This window comes from Varanus komodoensis, unplaced genomic scaffold (assembly GCF_004798865.1).
Source record: "Varanus komodoensis strain SLA01 unplaced genomic scaffold, ASM479886v1 scaffold9, whole genome shotgun sequence".
Taxonomy (NCBI): Eukaryota; Metazoa; Chordata; class Lepidosauria; order Squamata; family Varanidae; genus Varanus; species Varanus komodoensis.
The window spans coordinates 9,519,558-9,542,971 of record NW_025336598.1 but is presented as its reverse complement, the minus strand read 5'-3'; the positions used below and the strand labels follow the sequence as shown (position 1 = coordinate 9,542,971).

The 23,414-nt window shown below is 43.5% G+C and overlaps 2 protein-coding genes across 3 annotated transcripts in view; both read right to left on the bottom strand.

The window, feature by feature from the left end:
* Positions 1 to 9,284, bottom strand: part of CC2D2A (coiled-coil and C2 domain containing 2A) — an 87,322-nt gene extending 78,038 nt beyond the window's left edge. For both annotated transcript variants that reach the window (XM_044418350.1, XM_044418351.1), the window contains exons 1-2: positions 9,149 to 9,284; positions 6,590 to 6,677 (exon numbers count right to left, since the gene is read on the bottom strand). In XM_044418350.1, coding sequence (XP_044274285.1) covers positions 6,590 to 6,620 — 31 coding nt within the window. In that variant the 5' untranslated portion in view covers positions 6,621 to 6,677; positions 9,149 to 9,284. The remainder of the gene's footprint in view (positions 1 to 6,589; positions 6,678 to 9,148) is intronic.
* Positions 9,285 to 16,025: 6,741 nt separating this feature from the next.
* Positions 16,026 to 22,969, bottom strand: C1QTNF7 (C1q and TNF related 7). Its single transcript, XM_044418367.1, has 2 exons — positions 22,732 to 22,969; positions 16,026 to 17,879 (listed from the first exon to the last, which is right to left on the bottom strand). The coding sequence occupies exons 1-2, from the start codon at positions 22,967 to 22,969 to the stop codon at positions 17,248 to 17,250; spliced, it is 870 nt and encodes a 289-aa protein (XP_044274302.1). The 3' UTR covers positions 16,026 to 17,247.
* Positions 22,970 to 23,414: the final 445 nt, after the last annotated feature.

Here is a 23,414-nt window from a genome sequence, read left to right as displayed (position 1 = left end):
TTAGACACATTACCCTACGTAAGGAAATGGGTATGTGTTAGGCTTAGACCCAGGCTTAGATTAGCTGTCCCCTCCCACCCTATGAAATTTTACCATGAGCTTATTCCTTACTCAAAAAACTCTTAAATAATCATTTATTTCATATCTAATCCGTCCAATAATTAATGTTCTCCAGGCAGAATACAAGCAGTTAAAAAGCTAGAATACTACAGAACATATAAATTGGTGTACCGTGCACCCTTCTGCCCAACAGTCTCCCTACCTGAGCTGACGGAGACCATCTCGGACCTGGTGTTGAGGACCCCCAGGATGTTGGTCCTGGGGCACTTCAATCTCCATGCCGAGTCTGGTCTGACCGGGGCGGCTCAGGACTTTATGGCCTCCATGACGGCCATGGGGCTGTCTCAACATGTCTCCGGCCCGACCCATGAACGTGGACACACTCTGGACCTAGTTTTCTCGACGGGGCAGGAAGAGGGTGGTCTGAGGGTGAAGAATTTATGCTTGACTCCCCTGTCATGGTCAGATCACTTCCTGGTGAGGTTTGTGCTTGAGAGCGACCTCTCCCTCTGCAAGGGTGCGGATCCGATTGTGTGGGTCCGCCCTCGGAGCCGGATGGATCCGGATGGATTCCTGAAAGCCCTGGGGGAGTTTCCGGCTGACAAGACGGGTGCTCCTGTCGAGGCTCTGGTCGAACTGTGGAACGGGGAGATGACCAGGGCTGTGGACACGATCGCTCCTAAGCGTCTCCCACCGGGCAGAGCCCACTCTTCCCCCTGGTATACACCTGAATTGCGGGCGATGAAGCAGGCTGGGAGACGGCTAGAGCGTAGGTGGAGGAGATCACAGGGTGAATCTGACCGAACACACTTGAGAGCCCACTATCAGGCCTATGCTGTGGCGGTGAGGGCGGCGAAAAAGAGATTTTTTTCTGCTTCCATTGCCTCCTCACAATGCCGTCCGGCGGAGCTTTTTCGAGTGGTGCAAGGCCTGGTTCGTCCAGGTCCTAAGAAAGATCCAGTTCCACCCTCAAAGGCCCGCTGTGACAACTTTGCCAGGCATTTCAGGGAGAAAATCGCTCAGATTCGTCATGAGCTGGACACCACTAATGAATCAGAGGTTTCTGGGGAGACGCCAATGATGCCGTCTGGTCCAGAATTATTGGATGAATTTCAGTTATTGCGGCCCGATGATGTGGACAAGGTGCTTGGACGAGTACGGCCCACCACTTGCCTGTTGGACCCTTGCCCGTCTTGGTTAATAAATAATTCCAAGCACGGGATTGGGACCTGGATCTTGGAAGTGGTTAACGCTTCTCTGAGGGAGGGTCAGGTGCCTGCCCCTTTAAAGGAGGCGGTAGTCCGACTGGTCCTGAAGAAAGCGTCACTGGATCCAGAGATGGCCACTAATTATAGACCTGTGGCCAACATCCCGTTTCTGGGCAAGGTGTTAGAGCGGGTGGTGGTGGGACAACTCCAAGCACTCCTGGATGAAACTGATTATCTGGACCCATTTCAGTCCGGCTTCAGACCCGGGTATGGTACTGAATCTGCCTTGGTCGCCCTGTACGATGACCTGTGCAGGGAGAAGGACAGGGGGAGTGCGTCCCTGTTGGTTCTCCTGGACCTCTTGGCGGCTTTCGATACCATCAACCATGGTATCCTTCTGGGTAGGCTAGCGGGATTGGGGGTCGGAGGCACTGCTTTGCAGTGGTTCTGCTCCTATCTCAATGGCCGATTCCAGAAGGTGGTGCTAGGGGACTGTGGCTCTGCACCATGGCAGCTATGCCATGGAGTACCGCAGGGGTCCATTTTGTCCCCTTTGCTGTTTAACATCTACATGAAACCGCTGGGAGAGGTCATCAGGAGGTGTGGGCTACGGAATCATCAGTATGCTGATGATACCCAGCTCTACCTCTTGTTTTCCACCAATCCAGGTGAGGCAGTGGCTGTGCTGAACCAGTGCCTGGCCGAGGTAATGGGCTGGATGAGGGCCAATAAACTGAAGCTCAATCCAGACAAGACGGAGGTCCTGTTGGTTGGCGGATCGGGCTTCGGTGAGGGTGGATTTGACCAGGTCCTGAATGGGGTTGCACTCCCTCTTAGGGACAAGGTCCGCAGCTTGGGAGTGCTCCTCGACCCAGAGCTTTCATTGGAAGCTCAGGTGACAGCAGTGGCGAGGAGCGCTTTCCTTCAGCTTCGGCTGATTCATCAGCTGCGCCCCTACCTGGAGTATGACTGTCTGGTGACGGTGACACACACACTGGTGACTTCCCGCCTTGACTTCTGTAACACACTTTACGTGGGGCTACCCTTGAAGATGGTCCGGATACTTCAATTGGTTCAAAATAGAGCTGCCAGGCTGCTGACGGGGACGGGGCGTTATGTTCACATGACTCCAGTCCTCTGTCAGATTCACTGGCTTCCCATTGAAGTCCGGGCCCAATTCAAGGTGTTGGTGATGACCTATAAAGCCCTAAACGGCTTGGGTCCTGGTTACCTGAAGGAGCGCTTACATCCATATATGCCTGCCCGCCCCTTGAGATCAGCAACAGATGCCCTTCTCCGGGAACCCTCCGTGAAAGAAATTAGGAGGGTAAGTACTCGGAGGAGGGCTTTCTCTGTGGTGGCGCCCAATCTATGGAATGCGCTCCCCAGAGAGGTCCGCCTGGCATTGTCGTTATTAGTTTTTCGGCGCCAGGCGAAGACCTTTTTATTTAAGCGTCATTTTAATTGTTAACAATATCTGCTTATTTACCTGGCCAGGGCGACTTCTTTTATATTGTTATTTATTACTGTTAATTTTATATTGTTATTTTTGTATTTCATTGTATTTTATTGTGTTGTGAGCCGCCCCGAGGCTTCGGCAAGGGGCGGCACAGAAATGCTTTAATAAATAAATAAATAAATAAATTACAATACAAATATTTAAAAGATTAAAATACAATGTGAAACAAAAAGCACATGAAACAATAAAACAACTAACCTCCTAAGATTCTACAGCTAAAGGAAAAACAACTGAAGTGCCTGCAGAGAGCTTTGGCTATTGGGTAGCACAGAAATAAAAATAAAACAAAACAAGCTCCAATTAAATATTTTATATCCACACTAACATGGCCAAGGACATTATTATGACTTTAAAGGGTGCAGGATTCTGATGACACGACATAACACAAGTGCTTTCAAAAATTTCTGCCAAACGGACACTAGGACAGCCATTATAACCTGTCAGGACAGGCAGACTGTCTTCAAACACGGAGCAGAGGACTGTGCAAGCCCACTGAACCAATTCATTTAGTATTTCTGACAAAAATAGAACAATTGCTAGCAGACCTGTGGCTCTCAGAAGTCTGGGGCCCTATCCTGCCACCTAGCGCAACAAGAAAACCATCAAAGAAGGGGCTGGCTCTCAGTAATGAGGCAGCAGTCGAGCTGCCCCATTTGCTGGCTCTCCTGCCACCGTCTCTGCCCCCTTCCCTTCAAAACTAGAATGCACACCACTCCCTCCCACATTAGCTACCCCCCCCCATACTCCATCTGCTCTTCTGCCCTGCCCTACTCAGTGATGCTTTGCCAGTGTCAGGCCAGCAGGAGTCCCTGGGTGTATGAACACTTGAGGGTGAAGTAAGAAGAGAACATCTCCTGTCTAGTTCAGGTTCCACAAGTCTACTTGATTTTACCCCTTGATCCAGCTTCTCTGCTCCCATTAAGTTTTCACTATTGATTTCAATTCCTTCCATCTCAACAGACAGACATTTGGCTGTAGAGAATCCTCACCTGGGGGGGGGGGGGGGGGGGGAGAAAGGGCCCCCCATTTGGGGAGAAAAGAAGGGGGGGGGGGGTGGCTTACTGCCAGGCACACCTGGAATAAAAACAGTCCTCAGAGCGTAACAAAAGCCATGCTGGATCAGACCAAAGGTCCACTTTGTCCAGCTTTGTTTGGTGGCAAACCAGGTGTCCCCATGATCCCTCAGGCAGGATGGCTGCAAGGCCTTCACCAGCTCAAGTGCCTCAGCGACTGGTGCCTGCAGACATGCTGCCTCCAGAAAAGGAGGAGGCACATAGTCCACAATAGTAGTAGCCACTGGTAGCCTCCTCCCTCTTGAACCTGACCAATCCCTTTTGAAAGCTACCCAGATTGGCAGCCATCAGCAAATTCCATAGTTAACTACACACTGTGTGAAGATATACTTCCTTTTATGTGTACTAAACTTCTCGCTGATCAGCTTCAAGGAATGACCCCGAATTTCAGCATTATGGGACAAGGGGGAAAATCATTTATTTATTTATTTATTAAAACATTTCTATGCCGCCCCATTCGCCGAAGCCTCGGGGCGGCTCACAACATTAAGTTAAAATACAAGCATTAAGTTAAAACATTAACTTAACCTAACATTAAAATGTTTGTAAAATACAAACATTAAGTTAAAATACAAAAAATAACAATATAAAATAAGTTGCCCTGGCCAGATAAAATCAAATAATATTAACAATTAAAATGACGCTTAAATAAAAAGGTCTTGGCCTGGTGCCGAAAAACAAATAACGACAGCACCAGGCGGACCTCTCTGGGGAGCGCATTCCATAGATTAGGCGCGCCGCAGAGAAAGCCCTCCTCCGAGTACCCACCCTCTCTACTTTCTCTACACCACACATGATTTGAAACACCCCTATCATGTCTCCCCTTACTTGCCTGACCAACTGCACATCCCAAATGAATCTATGATACAAACAAGACTGCATGAAAAGAATGCAGAGGATGGTGGTATTTTCTCTCTCTGCCCCTCTTTCTCCCACCCCATATTCACTTAGATGAGGGAGTCAGATGAGGCGTACAGCTGTGCTCATGCACTCCCCACACATCTGTCACAGGATCTGCAAACGGGTGCCTCAAGCAAGGCATCAGATGGGTGTTTTGCTCACATAGACTGCTGCTGGCAGAGGGCAGCTAATGGGCTATATGTATTGGCAAGTGCATATGGTCTGACTGTAAGAAGGGACGACAGGAAGGGAGGGATGGAAGAAGATAGTGGTGTAATTCTCTAACATCATCCTGTAGTGTTTTATCATGTTCATTTCATTTTTCTTGGTTAAATTTTCAAGCAAACGGTTCCCAATAATTTATTACACTCTCCATAAGAATAAGCTAAGCAGTGTGATATATTTCTTAGAGTGTAAGATTAAGATGGAGGAGACCACTCTGCTTCAAATCTCCACTCAGCCATAAAGACCAATAGGGCTTCTATTCAAAGCCCTTCTTTATGCTTAATAAAGAATCTATAGTTTACATTAATGCATACACCATATAAATATGAAAATCATGCATTTTCTACTCCTTTCAATTACTTTCTTGCCCGGAAAGCCAAGCTATTAGATATTTTTCTCATCTTTATTTTCATGGTTAGAATGGAGACTACATTTAAAGTTTATCACCTGATAAGTATGTAAAGATCCTTGCTGAGTTTTAATTGTTAGCTGGAAATTACCTCATGAAAAGAGAGGTGCAGTTTCCAATGTAATCATGGCTTAGACCTAATCATTATTTTTTACTGTAAGACCATGTCTTTCAATACGTACAGTAACTTATTAGTGCCTCTAAGAGTCGAAGCATATCTGAACTTCTTTCTTCTAATCTTGCATAGTACTAATATCATAATCATAACCACTTAACAAGCCAAGCTTTCCAAGAAGAAACTTATGCACATATTTTTTAAAAAAAACTAAGGCTGCTAAACTGTTTATTTACTTCAAAGCAGTGATGGAAAAATTCTTTTTAGCCAAACTCCATTTGGAGAAGATTTCCAAAGGAGGCTGCGTTCCAATGGTAGGTGGAGCTGAAAGTAAAGGGGGCAGGGTTAAAGGTAAAAGCCACAGGACAAAATATAAAATATACCAGCATGCTGCAGCTCCGTGCTCTTATTGCCAGTAATCAAGCCTTAGGTGAGGCTTTCAACTTTACAGAATGTGGAAAAGCTGCAGCAAAGCTGGAAAGCTACCAAACAATCAGTGATTGGAGGAAGCAGTACCAGGCAAAGGGACAAGGTTGAGAATCTGCACTCAAATGAAAGCTGAGCCATCTACAGAAATTCAGTTGCATCATTTGGAGCACTCCTCCAAGAAGATACCACAAGACTCAAAAAATTACTACAGATGTGCGTCCAACCAACTCCACAATATGGCACTATAAACAGCTGGCACAGAATTGTATTATGATTTATTAAGTTTTCTGCCAAGAATTATGGATAAAAAACATGATGCAGGAAGGAAAAGTTGTTACATTTTATGAAAAGCAAAGTAGCCCTTTCAGATATGTCAAAGAAAAAAGCTTTTCTTGTTGAAAAAAACTAAAAGAAAGCACCATAAGTATCAGTTTCTTCTTTCTTCTCTTCCCTCTATCCCCACTTTTTTTTAGTTCCATGAGCTATGAAGTATACATTATTATATTTTGCTGGATTGCTGTATTGATTCCCATTTTCCTGTTCTAGAATGCTGGAAGGTACATGTTGACAAGAAGATTAAATTGGGAGCCTATTCAAAAGAACAGTAGGCACATCTGTTCTCCTCCCCATTCAAGTGACTGGAGCACTTACTGCGTGCTGACTGTGTACTAGTAGTTGCCATGGTGCACCAATCTTGTCCAGTGTCCGTTTCTTCAGACAGTGCTCTTGTCTTTCCCAGCTGCACAGAAGATCAGAAAGGAGAGTGACTGAGAGTACCGATCCCAGTATTAAGCAACGCAATGCACCTCCCAAGTGATCTGGATGAAATGTGGTAGCCGCTTCCCTGTGAATGTTCATGGCTATCACATATCACTTTCCCGATGACATGCGCGCACACACACACACACACTTGGGGCAAAAGTGAAGGGTCCCCCTTTGAGAGTCTGCTGGGGGTATATAATCAAAAGAACATTTATAATTTATTCTGACATACAGAAAATACATGCAGCAGGTAGGCAGCCCTTGAAGGGGCTACCAAGATAGGTTATAAATACATCTTGTACATCCTATCTGTGACATACACAGTTTGGGGGAGGGTGGGGGATCAGGTGGGGGACTACAGTTTGCTAAAGGCAGAGGAGAATAAAATAATAGGTTTGAACACAATACAAAGAGCCAAACCTTCAGGACAAGTCCATATTTAGCATATCTAAGAGTGTACCTCCAAAGGACAGGCCTTTCAGGACAGGGATATTAGCATTTGTAAGGGGTGTAAAGGAAGAAGACTTGTAAGTCTAAAGCCTTACAGTGTCAGGCTTTTAGTAGCCATGTTATAGCAAAGCATTTGCTCATTTTGTCCTGACACTTTCTTCTTAATGCATTCATCTCTCATTGTGGAAGCATCTGATTGAACTCTCCGCCCTACACATGATCAGCAAGTCCAATGATCAGCAAGTGATTTTTCTCAGTTGCCAAGATTTTGAAACTTTCACAGCATGGTTGTATCTGTCTTAAACGGACTATCCCTAACCAAATCAAACCATATAGGACACATCCGGAACTGGCCAATCAGAACAAATCCTGCTAGATCAAACCAAAGGTTGGTCTAGTCCAGCATTCTGCTTGCACAATAACGAAGCTTCCTGTAGGAAGCTCACAGAGAGGTCGTGAGTGCAGCAGCACCCTCCTGCCCATGTTCCCCAGCAAATGATGTATATGAACAAACTGCCTCTTGAACTGGAACTAGTGACTACTGATAGCCTTATCTTCCATGAATTTGTCAAATAAGCCTTTAAAGCTATCAAATTGGTACTCACTGATGCTCCTTATGGAAGTGTATTCCATCTTTTAATTATGCAATGTGTGAAGAAGTATTTCCTTCTATCTCACCTGAATCTCTCACCAGTCAGCTTCATGGGATAACTCTGGGTTCTCGTATGAGGGAGCAACGTGCCTCTCTGTCTACTTTCTCTAGACAATGCCTAATTTTGTACGCCTCTAGCATATCTCCCTTTAACTCAATTTTTCGTAAGCTAAACAATCCTGGAAGTTGCAATAGGAGAATTGTTCATTTATTTGCCCTCTGCAACAACTTTTCCAACTCTACAATATCCATTTTTAGGTGTATTGCCTAGCCCTGTAGGCCATATTTTAGTGTGGCTGCGCTATAGAGCTTTATAAGAGGAATATAATCTTGTTAGTTTTATTTTCAATTCCTTCTCCAATTATGGCTAATATGGAATTTGCTTTTTTCACAACAACCACACTGGGTTGACATTTTCATTTCACTGTCTATTATTTTCAGGGATGACTACTTCACTATTCCAGGTGAATACAAATACCTAACACTTGGTCTTCCTTGAACTTGGTGAAATTTACTACCAAATAAACTGTAATAGGATCAGGCTATAAATAGTAGATTGGCAAAAGAGCTAAACCACCAAATGCTGAAAACAATGCATTTCCCCTGTTATTTGAAGCCCTTAGCTGTCTATTGGAAAAAGATTGGATGCCACTTTCAAAGAAATCCCTTAGAACTATGTACTATAATTTTGTTGTAATACGATCCATCTCAAATTTTAGCAACACAGACTATGAGTATCCTCATATGTTAGGGCTCTTGTGAACAGGATCGCCTTTCTTTTCTTGTGTGCTTTGGGCTTTGTGAATAAATTCTGAACCTTCTATTGCCTTTTCAGTTCATGAGCTTATAGCCTCCTTGTTTACACTATATGCTTCCTCTCCTTACCAGTGTGTGTGCACATGCTTATCTACTGAGAAGAACACTTGAGGCATTCGACTATGCGAGCTGTCCTCTTCCACCAGAGTTTATGCCATAGCAGCTCAATATAGCCAGGTCCTATGCACTATGGAGTACCCGAGTTCCATTTACAGCTCACCCCAATGTAAATCCGTGTGGTGCAATCGTCTCCAACCAGATTGATGCACTCCATCTCCCATAGTTCCCATAGACAACAATGAACATTACTGGCTGAGAATTATGGGAGTTGCAGTCCAATATATGAGGGGTACCCTGTTGCAGAAGGCTGTAGTAGTGCAACTGTTAGCAAACTTACTAGAAGGCAAATTCGCCTGAGAGCAGCGCGACTTACTTTCAAATACTTTTAAAGTTTTATTGTAACACAACTGCTGGCCTCACCTGAAAGACCACGTTCACCCCCCCGTTACACCCGTATTATATGCACGTACCTTTTACCACACCAGAGCGCAAAGGATTTGTTTTTTCCTAGCATGTAGCAGAGGAAGCATTTCTGGCAACTTCCATGGTCTAAGAAATAGATGCGGGAGGAGCGAGCTCCGCTTTACAACGTTTGAACCAGCTGCGGCGTGACCGGCCGTCGCCCGGAGACAGCTCCGGCGGCAGGCGGGGCGCGGGCGACAGCGTCCTCCCTGTCGCGGCTGCGCGCCGGACGACGTAGGAGGAGCGGCGGCTCTCCACACTGGTCCCTCCCCGACGCCTTCGGGAGCCTGTTATAGGTCCGGCGCTTTCGGCCGAGTTAGAGGACTAGACCCCACCTTCTCAGCGGCTGGCTCGGGAGCACCGATCCTTCGTGCGCTGGTTGCAAGGGGCCCCTAAGAGTGAACTGATCGCAGTGGAGCGCCCTGTTGACAATCTGCAGCGGAGACTCAGCTCGCCGATCCCAAGCAGCCTTCCTGGAAAATAAGAAGGGCATCTCATTGGCTGCGTCGATTCTTTCCGGGTTCCCTTGCAGCAGGCCATTTTTAAGTATTCCCTGTTGTGGAAATACGAGTAGTCCTTTGAAATCATCGGAGTAACTCTCATACTCTCCAGAGGCAGGAGGGCTTCCCCACTATTTGACCGCGCGCACGCACGCACTAATAATTTCTATATAATTATTTCAATAATTTCTGCTTTAATAGGGCTTTCATATGAAGCATCACATTCTTTTGCTTTTTAAAAGAATGGGCTGTTTTTAATAGCCCTGTCTATGCAAATACCTAGAACAGCCAATTATTTCCATTCTGCAAGTTGCAGAAACTGACTCTGAGAATGGATTGGAACAACCCTGCAGCCCTGCAGTGTTAGTACTGTTTAGCTTGGGGCGTCAAGTGGATGCTGAGAGAGTATCATGCAACAACGTGGCAATACAACTGTCCTGCCATCACATGTTCCAGCAAGTCTTTCTCCTTCACCACAAATTACCAACCTCAGGAATTCTTGCTATTTGTAAAGTAGCATTTTGTGTGTACAGTTTGATTGAGGGGAGTTTTAGTAACTTGAGGATGCATTAATGTTGGACAGTAGAGAGGAGACAGAGGCTAGTGTAGATCTCTAGCTGGTAAAGGTCAATCCTTAAATGCACTATTAGACTACTTTCCAGACTACACTCTACCCTCAGTTTTAGACAACGTCTCTCTGCTCCAGGCTCTCTTGTGTGCAGGAATTTGCATTGCATTTCAACGTTTCTTAAAACTCATCTCAGTAAATTTGGCATACATAATTTGTCAGGTTGCAAAAAGCAAGAATCCTGATTTTGCGGCTTCCTGGAGGATGAGGGCAGGAGCAGAGATTCATGGGGCTTGTTGGAGAAGATGCTGGCATTCAATCACAGCTGTGCTAAAATCCTGGATTTCTACAATGTCTATAAACACCTGAGAGAACAAAAGTTGCAGTGAAATTGGAAGCCAGCTGGTATGTTATGGAACTCAATGGATATTAGTGAGCACCTTGAAGCATGGGAGAGGCATAAACTTTGGCATTTAGAAGTTATACCAAGGCATCCCAAAGTAGAAGTAATTGAAACAACAAAAATGTTTAAACAACATTTTAAAACCAGACAAAAAGGACATTAGACTAAAGGAGCGATAGGACTGAGGCTTTAGGGAATTTCTAAAGGAAAACATTTGAATCATAATTGTTTCTTCTGGGTTCCTGAAGTTAACCAGTATTTTATCATAACATACCACAGTGGCAGGGTTCTCACAGGGCAAAAACCTTAAATAGTGGCTTCTTTTCCCTGCCCCCTGCCCACCATTTGCACATTATTCGATTTGCTTAATTACCCTCACAATACATGTTCCCATGTCATCTGAACCCACAGAGGTAGGCAGTTCTGGTGTCTTCCAAATAATCCCTTGTTCCAGGATTTTAGGATGGTTTTGAAGCCATCCTCTGTTTGTATACCTTGCTGGGTGTAGAAGCCATGTTTCACAAAGAAAACCAGTAGTTGGCTACTGGAACATGGAAAAGAGACAATTGTAGCATATTTTCCTTCATACTCATAGGAACCAGGTAATTGACTAGGTTTGCACAACAGGCTAAGCCACTGTGTTGCTGGAACCTAGGACAGCTTTTTGTCAAGCAAGGTGGGGTAAGTTTGGCTAGTATACCACCCTGGTGAGCCATGGCTTATTGTAGGATTTGTTGCCGCATAGGGGATTGATTTGATCCCAGAGACCTGATCCAATAGGGTCTAAGTGCCCACGTAACGAAGTGACTTGGCACTCTTTGCCACTCTTGCCAAATGGCACAGGTTAGCACCTATGGCAGCCACCAGTATAGTGTCCAAGTAGCGCTTAGGGACACCTGTCATTGCCTTTCCCATCACTGTATGGCTCCTCAAGCCCCACTTTATATTATACGTAAAACTGCCCCTTTTGGACTATTAACCAAGTCAAGCTGAAAGGCCTCAGAACCCCTTGGTCAGAGTGGCAAAAAAAAAAAAAAAATGGTTGCCATTTTTGCCCCTCTGGTAAAGCATCTAAAAACAACATTAGCTGGCTAAGAGTCCAAGTGGTATTTCGTGCAACTGTCATGGGATCCCTCCTCTGGGCCTGTTGATGCAGGGCAATGGAGGACACAAGGTGCTTCATACCAACCTTTTGCTAAGAGCCTCAGGCCTCCCTTACCTGAGGAGAGTACCCCCCTTTCCCCATACCAGCTGGTGCATTAGCTGAGAGCAGGGGACTGTGAACAGTGACGGCACATTTGGCTGGGCGTCCTGGGGATATGCAGGAAATGTGCTTCCTCACACACACACCTGCTGCCACAACTTCCCATACCCCACTTGGGACTTGGAGAAGGGGCAAGTTTGGCTGAACGCCTGTGGTAAAAGGCTCGGTTAAACTTGCCCTCAATCAACAGGGCACCTGTGGCTGCCACAGCAAAGCCAGGGGACAAGCAGGTAGAGGTTGCTTCTTCCTGTCTCTCCATGCACAGCTGCGACATGGAGAAGAACCCCTCCTCTGCTTAGAGGACAGCTTGCCCTGTAGGGTGGGGCACTTCTCTTTCTTCCTCTGCCCCTCACCTGAGCAGCATGGCGGTTGCATGGCAGGACGAGGTGCTTCCGCTGGGCTTAGAAACCCAGCATGAGGTGGCTTCTGCTCCCCATTCCCTGAGGGGGTGGGAGTGCTGTGCCAGTCATTCATTGGGCACAGCAGGGTCCCCTGGCAACCTGAAGCTCAGGACAGCTGGATCCAGGACTTCGGGTATGGACTGAATTCACTTTATTGTGGCTTGTTGTGTCATGTGAACCCTCACGTCAAAGCAACTTCTTGGGCCAGCTTCTGAGTCAAAGCCTAAATTATCATACACAGTTGTTGCAAGGATAAAATGGATAGTTTTTCCATTTTAGGGGTAGGAATGCTGATTTTGTACAGTTAGGGTTCTGCCCTTAGATCTTAGAAGAATGATGTAACAGGGAAGGGAGTTTCTGCTGCCCACAGCCCTGTCAGGAGAAGAAGGTGGCAACTGTATTTATGGGCTGTTCTTGGTTCTAGGCTAAAGGAAAGGTCTATCAAATTTGATAGAAAAGCCTTTGCAGCATTGGCTTCTCTCCCACATACGCACATTTTCTGAATTCTTGTAAGGATAAGGAAAGTAGGAACAGATAGGATGGACCAAAATTCATCCAGAGACCCACACAAGGTGAGGACATCCAGGTCAAACACAGCAAAGACTTTTGGGACTTTGCCAGCATTAGCCAAGCCAACAATGGCACAGAACACCTTTGGATGTTCCTCAGATAATTTAAAATCTTTCTAGCTGGAAGTGATAGATATCAAGAAGTTCAGTAATAAACACGCCAGTTTATTTTTTCTTGTTAGGCCTTGATTTAAATTTATTTTCTGAACTGAAATTGCATTTACAACAGCATCCTTACAGTACTTGGAATCTCCTTTAATGAGATGTGACATGTGCAAGAGATACTTCAAACATCAGAAGAAATCTTACATACTCCTGGAAGGTACGCTCTTCCTTGCATAAATGTCCAACATGCTGAATTTTAAATTGAATGCAATAAATGGTTTCTTAAAAATATAAATTACCCAAAGGAAAGATATAAGTATTAAATAAGTCAGGCTAGATACAATTCAGCAGGTAATATATAACCTATTGACTCAGATAGATGGCTTTTCAAGCTGTATTTATCAGCTAAGAGTTCAGATAAATGTCTTATTGAGTTAGATTTATTGCCTTCTTTAATAGAGTTATAAAATAGACTGGATGTTCTACATTAAGTTGCAGTAACCATTTATTGATTCATCCAATTTTTCACTAAGACAGCAATAAACTCATACTGCATATTAAAGAGCTAGCACATGTTAAATCTGTAGGTGACATAATTAATGTCTACATTATTTCATTGTGAATAGGAGGCAAAACCATAATGTAAACATTCTGAAGATACTTTAGGTAATTCTTGGAGATCTATTCTATTTCTTCACAGCAATAGATGCTGTGGATTTCTTCTGTTACTAATTCACTTCCCTCTACCTTTAAAAACTCTTAACAGTCAATGCCAAGATATTACACCTGCTTTTTTAAAAAAGGAGATGAATGTACATTCAATCAAATACATAGTTAAAAACAAAACCCCCGAGGCTGGGAATTGCCTTATAGACTCGACACTAACTGGTGGGGATTCAGATAGGCCCTTCCCCAGACTTGCCTAGGATTGATCTCCTGAGTGCAAGCAAATGCTCTCTATCTGGGAGGGGCAACAAGCAGCATTCAATTCCACAGATCAGTGTATAAATAAAATGAGCTGCAAGCTGTGGGAGAAAAAAAAGGCAATGACCAGATCCACACAATATACCTGGGTTTATAAGCACAGGTGGCTTAGTGTGTTGTCCATTAAGAGGGCTGAGAGAGGAGGAGGTGCATCAGGACCCGGCCTGTGCCTGAACAGGGGCCCAAGACAGGAGTAACAGGATAGGTGGAAGAGAAAGGAGACCTGGAGTTCTCAGGGCGATTGCCTTGATGGCTATGCCCACACACAGCTCACATGCTCCCTTTGTGTAAAGGTGGCTTCACAAGAGAACTCCGGCTCCTCGAGTAGAGCAAGCTTCAAGCCATTTCAAAGTGCTGCTCCTACAAAGTGTAGCAACCAGACTGGAGTGCCAAGGCGGCTGCCTCCACAGCCGCTGCTGCTGAAGATGGCATGGAGCAATGCACTGCTGCTGCTGCTATTCCAAAGCTGTGCTTGGGCATCAGAAAAGCAGCACATGGACAGTGGAAAAAAGCGGTGTGAAGCAACCAGTCAGAGCCTGGCTCCAGCTGCCTCAGCAGTTGCTGGGCGGAACAGGACAGCAAGAATGGAGACTATTGCAGCTGTGGCCACTCTTGCTGCCAAACTTGATGGCAATGTCATAAGTCGGGTCACACAGAACTGCAAGCCATGGTGAAGCTCAGAAATGTTACAACAAACCACTGTTTCTTCATGTGGTTTCATGGAAACCAAATGTGCCATGCTTCACCATGGATGCTAGGTTTACACATAACCACAGGTCATACCTGTGTGGTTTCCAGCATGGCTTGTCATTATGTGCGATTTCAGCCAGAGTGTGTGTGTGTCACACTAAATATAATGTACATAACACTGTTTGCCAGAAGCTGCAAGAACAGTGATTACTTGATTCCAGAAATGTATGACAACATTGTTCATCCATTGAAGTAGACAAATCTTGAATGGGGGAAAATATCATTTTTCCATTACTATAATGATCCACTATATATTAAGAAAAACACAATTTTTCATCTATTATAGGTGAATTAATTTTAATAATAGGTGTAACTAACTAGCAACATTTGGAGTACCTTGAATTAAAATTATGCTTTGAACTATAATGTATTACAAATGTTGTAGTGTAATACAACTTAATTGCTTGAACAGTAAATTCAGGAACAGTAACAGAAGTTTGTTATAAGTGGGCTAAAATTATGAGGGTACCATCATATAAGAATGTCCAGCATAATACTTAGCAGTGGTACATGAGCACCACCATAACACTTAAGCACTACTACATAAAAAAATAACTGCTCAGAAAGTTGCCACGGGAGTTGTGGAGACAATGTTTAATTTCTACAAGACAGGTAGCAGGTCAGGTTTACATGGAGTCCTCCCATTTTGCCTAGAAGGTAGCCCTGTTCCTTCATTCAGTGTTTGTGCTTCATTCAGGAACAGTACAAGATAGTTTTAGGCATTCAATGTATAAGGTTGTAGTACACTCCTGGAACCCTGGCAAAACAAGGTGGGAAGTGGAAGTGTTAAGATATTTCCCTTTAATCCACTCATCCGTAACAAGTCAGCCTCTCACTTTGCCATATTGGAGCCATTTACCAGAAGTCTATGTTCACATACCTAGGGAACATGTGGTTCTAGTTACTACCACCCTACCTGGAAGCCATCTTAAAAGCATCAGAGGATGCTTATGACACAAGGGCCCCTGTAACTGATTGGATCAGGGTTATGGGCTCTGTTCATGCCTCTACATCAAGTCCAGACTTTCATGTTTGAATGAACCATCACAGATCAACCACCACAGATGGTAGTTTATGGCTTTTCAGTGCTGCTTGACATCTTTTCTATGGAGATCAGTTACCAGAGCCTTGAAAATAAAAAAAGATAAACATTGTCCAAATGATTAGAAAACTCAATCTTTTCTAACTGGACAGTTAGAGATTAACGCCTATAAATTATTTTATATTTGATCCCAAGTTATCTTTCAGTTTTGAACTAATATTCAAATGCATTATTAATGGGTAAGGCAAATCAGAAGTTCAACATTATGCTGTTCATAGAGTATTGTGAAAAGAAAAGTGCAGGGACCACACAGAGTGGATTTTGGAACAGCAAAAACATTCACAGATGGCCCTTCTGGTGACCAGGTTGTACAGGGGAGTCTGCAAGGAGCTGCAAGGTTAGAAGGAGTCATTTGTGAAAGATGGATGACGGTCTCCCATAGTGGCTAAGAGACAGAATATTAACCATGGAGTTCTCTAGGGCCCCCCTCAGATATGAACAGGGGCATTAGGCAAACTACACTCTATGAGTCTCAGTCCTTTCATCTGTAGCATGGGAACAGTATTGATTGTTCTTACATGGTTGCAATATTACAGTTAGACAACACACGAGAAATGCTTTATACTCAAAAGCACTACAGAAATTGTTATAATGATGGTGACGGTGATTAATGGAAGACCCCATATATGGGGGCAAGAATTTGTACACACATTGTAACCATTTTCAGAGGGAGTTAGCTAGTCTGTTGCAACAAACATGTGCTTGTGTCATAGGCACCTTATAGGTTAACATGTTTATTTTGTCATAGGCTTTTGTGCATCTGATGTTGGCTATAATACACCAGAGGTTACATCTGAATTAATTTATTAATCTTTAAGAGTCCACAAGATTCTTTGTTATTTTTGTACGCACGTAGCTGCCTTTCTGTCCTCAGCAAGCAGGCTATTGAGTTGCTCCGCAGAGCTGCTTTTGAAACTCCTGTGAGTTCCAAAACTCATGCCTTGCAATACGGTGCTAGAAATGGGGGGATACACACACAAAACTGCCTTCACAGGCTTCACAGGCATTAACAAGAAGTAACAGTAGTGTAACTGCCTGTACAATTCTTCTGGTTTGTATTTAACACTCACTCACCTGGATGGATTAGCTTATTTACCCCTGATATTCATACTTATCTTCATCGCAATACTTATTCAGTAACTGAGAAAATCCATCCCATTCTGGAGAACCACATTGTTACTCAACATTTTATATAAAACTGCAGGTATATTATCAAAATTTTATTCAATATTATTATAAACATGGTTTTGGAGAGGACTATTATGTACACTGAGTTAGCAGAACCACCTGTTTAATAAAAACCACAGTCAGTCATGAAAGCACCAATCATCTTCCACTTTGGGAGCATTGACAGCAGTACCAAAATCCCAGAACAAGCCTTTAACATTTTGTCTCTAACAATGAAGATCAGATGTGTTCACCAGCCTGGATTCATTCAGAGGTGCTTATAAATCCCCAGCATCACAGTTCATCTTCATCTGATAGGGCATCGAGATAGTCTGTATCAACATATAAAAGGAATCCTGAGAACAGACTGTCTGCCCATGTGGGGTCAGCAAAGAGGCCATTCTGATCAGTGTAGAAGATCTCAAGCCATACTTCATCCTCTGGCTGAAGATAGATCACTGTTGATCCAGAAGCAACGTCATGATTTCCTGTATTGGCATCAAATGTCTTTATCCGGAACTTGCCATTATGGACTAGGCCAATGGCGAGATGTTTATTTGCCAAGGTGATGTCATAGGAGAAATAATAAATTCCTGGGATAGCACAGATGAATTTCCCATTTGAAGGATTGTAATGCCCTCCTTCATTGAATAGGACTTTATTGAATATGATTGGTAATCTCTCCTCTGGGTAACTTGTGGTGATCCCAACAGAGAAGGCAGATTTCAGGACAATTTTCCCACACTTACAGACTCCTGGCAAACCTGGTTTCCCTCTTTCTCCTTTGTCCCCTTTTGGACCTGCTGGACCAACAGGACCCACGTCCCCTTTAGCACCTCTCATTCCAGTAGGTCCTTTTTTACCAGGCTCTCCTTGGTCTCCTTTCTCCCCAGTTTGTCCTACAGGGCCAGTCTTTCCTCTTAAACCTTTGAAAAAATCAATAAGGATTACTTTGGGTTGTTACACACAAATGAAAAAATACTTTGGATATCAGCAAAGCAGGTGTACCAGCAAGGGCAACTCAGCAGTGGAGGACTCCGTTCGTCATTCGCCTGGGAACGAAATTCCTCTAATGGCAGAAATCTTTCCTATGTCACCACCAGTATTTTTAGACTTGGACTATCCCTTATGCAATCGGATTTTCCCTCATTCTTTTTATTTGTTTGTTTCCTTGCTATTGGAAACACCCATTTTCTGGATGACCAAGTTAAATACAATTAAGCAGTCGCATCCAAGTCAATGAATCAAATTCAAGAAATTTCTAGTGATCGAAATGAAATTAAACAGAATTTAATTAAATAAACACTTGCTACAACATTCTCAAGTGGTTCATTCTGGAATATGGATACTTGTAAAGAAACTAAAAATTCAGATTGATTTGTTAATTGAAAGATATTATTGTTCATTTCAGCTCTACAGAGACAAATAGCCCCTCACCCCACCTCCAAATTTATACATTCCCAAACCTTTGGAACACAAGGATATGCAAAACGATTTCAGAGATTAAGGTTCAGATCTGATCCATTAGCCTAACAATCCATCTCTGCACCTGATTTATCTGTATAAAAGTTCCCAGTCCGAACCAATGCAAGTGCTTTCCCTTCTCAGAGAGAGTCTTTAAAACTTCATTTTGCACAGGACCCCCTGCCACCCAGCTCCTTCTTACTGATTTATGCTATTCATAATTCCCCTCCTGCCAAACCTGGGTGGTTAAATGCCCATCAGCTTGGATATGAAATGGGGTCACTCCCACAGAATGCAGTGGTTTCTATGCACTCAGGGGCTCCTTGAGTGTACAGAACCCTAAACACTTGTAAATTAACATAAATATAATTTTAACCACTCTCTGCCAATACATTGGCCCTGTGACCTCCAAACAAGGACAATACATTGAATTATTTGTAGAGGGAACATCCAGTTCACATTAAATACCTTAGGGGAATACTTGCCTTTATGCTGCCTTTTCTGCAAGAGCAGAAAAGAGTGCATAATAATCAAATCACCTTTGAAATAAAAAACTTGCATTCCCCTTTTGCTTTCTGTCCCCATTAATACTCTACAACACAGCAGGGGAGGGCTTCAGAAAGAAAATAAAAAGGAAAAAGAGCCCTTTCCTTTTTCTTCCTCTTCTCTATAAGCCATAAACAGCATGACTAGAATCCTGTACCCCTTCATGGATCACTGCCTTGTCATGGCAAAGGGGCTTGCATAGCTCAATGAAGCTATGAGCTATGCCGTGCAGGGCCACCCAAGACGGACAGGTCATAGCAGAGAGCTCTGACAAAATGTGATCCACTGGAGAAGGAAATGGCAACCCACTCCAGTATCTTTGCCATGAAAACCCCACGGACAGTACCAAAAGGCAAAAAGATATGACGCTGGAAGATGAGCTCCTCAGGTCAGAAGGTGTCCAATATGCTACTGGGGAAGAGCGGAGGGCTAGTACTAGTAGCACCAGAAAGAATGAAGCGATGGGGACCAAGCCAAAAGGAGAATCAGTTGCAGATGTATCTGGTGGTGAAAGGAGAGTCCGATGCTGTAAAGATCTATACTCTATAGGAACCTGGAATGTTCTATGAATCAAGGCAAGCTGGACGTGCTCGAACAAGAGATGACAAGACTGAACATTGACATCTTAGGAATCAGTGAACTAAAATGGACAGGAATGCGTCAATTTAATTCAGATGACCATCAGGTATACTACTGCGGGCAAAAATCCCTCAGAAGAAATGGAGTAGCCATCATAGTCAATAAAAGAGTAGGAAAAGCAGTACTGGGATATAACCTCCAAAATGACAGAATGATCTCAGTTCAAATCCCTGGCAAACCATTCATCATCACAGTAGTCCAAGTCTATGCCACAATTACTGGTGCTGAACAGGCTGAAGTTGACCTGTTCTATGAAGGCCTACAACACCTTCTGGAAGTAATACCAAAAAATGATGTCCTTAACGTCATGGGGGATTGGAATGCTAAAGTAGGAAGTCAAAAGATAACCGGAATAACAGGCAAGTTTGGCCTTGGAGTACAAAATGAAGCAGGGCACAGGCTGGTAGAATTTTGTCAAGAGAATACGATGGTTATAGCAAACACTCTTTTCCATCATCCCAAGAGACAACTCTACACATGGACATCAGCAGACCGTCAACACAGAAATCAGATTGACTATGTGCTCTGCAGCCAAGATGGAGAAGCTCTATACAGTCAGGAAAAACAAGACCAGGAGCTGACTGTGGCTCAGATCATGAGCTTCTTGTTGTAAAATGTAGGCTTAAATTGAAGAAAGTAGGAAAAAGCACTAGGCCACTCAGGTATGACATAAATCATATTCCTGATGAATATACAGTAGAGGTGACAAATAGATTTAAGGAATTAGATCTGATAGACAGAGTGCTTGAAGAACTATGGATGGAGGTTTGCAACATTGTACAAGAGGCAGCAACTAAAACCATCACAAAGAAAAAGAAATGCAAGAAAGCAAAATGGCTGTCTGAGGAAGCTTTGCAAATAGCTGAGGAAAGAAGGGAAGTGAAAGGCAAGGGAGAAAGAGAAAGATACACCCAATTAAATGCAGAGTTCCAGAGAATACCTAGAAGAGATAAGAATGCCTTCTTGAATTAACAGTGCAAAGTAATAGAAGAAAACAATAGAATAGGGAGGACCAGAGATCTCTTCAAGAAAATTGGAGATATGGAGGGAACGTTTCATGCAAAGATGGGCATGATAAAGGACCAAACTGGCAGGGACCTAACAGAGGCAGAAGAGATTAAGAAGAGGTGGCAAGATTACACAGAAGGACTATACAAGAAAGAGCTTAACGTCCCTGATAACCATGATGGGGTGGTCACTGACCTCGAGCCAGACATCCTGGAATGTGAAGTCAAGTGGGCCTTAGGAAGTCTGCACAACAAAAAAGCTAGTGGTGGCAACAGTATTCCAGCTGAGCTATTCAAAATCCTAAAAGAATATACAGTAAAAGTGCTACACTCAATATGCCAGCATATTTGGAAAGCTCAACAGTGGCCACAGAATTGCAAAGTTTAGGTCAGTTTACATTCCAATTCCAAAGAAGGGGAATGCCAAAGAATGCTCAAACTACTGCACCATTGCACTCATTTCAAGTGCTAGCAAAGTTATGCTCAAAATCCTACAAGCTAGGTACCAGCAGTATGTGGACCAAGAACTACCAGACGTACAGGCAGGATTTCAAAGAGGCAGAGGAACTAGAGATCAAATTGCCAACACACGCTGGATCAAGGAGAAAGCTAGGGAGTTCCAGAAAAACATCTAGTTCAGCTTCATTGACTATGCTAAAGCCATTGATAGTGTGGATCACAACAAATTATGGCAAGTTCTTAAAGAGATGCGAGTACTAGAGCATTTTATTTGTCTCTTGAGAAACCTATATGCGGGTCAAGAAGCAACAGTGAGAACTGGACACGGAAGCACTGATTGGTTCAAAATTGAGAAAGGAGTTTGGCAAGGCTGTATACTTTCGCCCAGCCTATTTAACTTATATGCAGAGCACATCATGAGAAAGGTGGGGCTAGATGAATCACCAGTTGGAATTAAGATCGACGGGAGAAATATCAACAACCTCAGATATTCAGACGATACCACACTAATGGCAGAAAGTGAAGAGGGACTAAAGAGCCTGTTGATGCGGGTGAAGGAAGAGAGCGCAAAAGTTGGCTTGAAACTCAACATTAAGAAAACTAAGATCATGGCATCCGGTCCTATCATTTCCTGGCAAATATATGAGGATGAAATGGAGGTAGTGACAGATTTTATTTTCCTGGGCTCCAAGATCAACGCATACAGGGCCTGCAGCCAAGAAATTAAAAGACGCTTGCTCCTTGGGAGGAAAGCTATGGTAAATCTAGACAGCATACTAAAAAGCAGAGGCATTAAGCTCTTTCTTGTATAGTCCTGCCGACAAAAGTGCATATCATCAAGGCTATGGTTTTCCTTGCTGCAATGTATGGCTGTGAAAGTTAGACCGGAAGGAAGGCCGAGAGCCGAAGAATTGAGGCCTTTGAATTGTGGTACTGGAGAAGATTCCTGTGAGTCCCTTGGATTACAAAGGGATCAAACAGGTCAGTCCTAGAGGAGATCAACCCTGACTGCTCTTTAGAAGGCCAGATACTGAGAAGATGAAACTTAAATACTTTGGCCACCTAATAAGAAGGAAGGACTCCCTGGAGAAGAGCCTAATGCTGGGAACAATTGAGCGCAAAAGAAGAAGGGGACGGCAGTGGAAGAGGTGGCTGGATGGAGTCACTGAAGCAGTTGACATGAGCTTAAGTGGACTCCGGGGGGATGGTGGAGGACAGGAAGGCCTGCAGGAATGTTGTCCATGGGGTCGAGATGGGTCAGACACGACTTCGCAACTAACAACAAGAATCCTGTTCCAAGCCGGTTGGAGCCCTGAACACAAGTGCCACCTTGAAAGGAAGAGGAGCCCATGTTATGGGATCCCAGCTGTAGTAGAAGTAATTTTTTTAAGTGTGTTTTAAGCATTTACTACTAGGTATATCAATTGCAAATGGAGTGGTGAGCCTGAAAGAGAGCAGATTTCTTAAGGCTAATGATAAGTCTCTAGAAAATGGGAAATTCAACATGAGGTCTTCCTAATCCATAGCTCTGTTTTGTAGCCACTGCGCAACTTCAGAGCTATTCCCAGAAACCTAAAGATCAAAGATTAGAGCAGTAACGGTGTAAATATACTCCAAAATATTTTTAGCAGAGATTTTTAAGAACATAAATAACATACACTACCTGGATTTCCTTTCTCACCCTTTTCTCCCTTCCTGCCATCTCTGCCATCTCGTCCTGGGATACCTATGCGCCCATGAGGACCAGGCACTCCATGTTCTCCAGGAAGTCCTGCAGGTCCTGGCAGACCAGGTATGCTACAAACATATCTTGCAGAATAATTTTCTCCTTTAAACTGGCTGTGAAGTGGCTGCCCACTTGTATAGATGGCAAAGCTTGTGACATAGAGTAACATAAACATCCTTGGTGCTGAAAAAAGAATATAGATGGACAGATAATGAATTCATCTTATTTATTTAAAACTTTACAGTTAGGATAGACACATGTATAAAATATTGTATTTGCATACATATACATTATATATCTTTTCTTTTACAACTTTTCTTTTATAACTTCTTTTAAATCTTTTATATTTTTTATTTATTTTATATTATTAATTTTAATTTTATATTGTTATTTTTGTATTGTATTGTATTTTATTGTGTTGTAAGCCGCCCCGAGGCTTCGGCAAGGGGCGGCATAGAAATGTTCTAACAACAACAACAACAACAACAACAACAACAACAACAACAACAACAACAATAATAATATCTGTAAAGGCATATTTTAGATGTACACATGCAAATACATGCATTTAGTTTTAGTTTCTGTTTTATGCTGCATAAGCATAAATAATTAAGTAATTA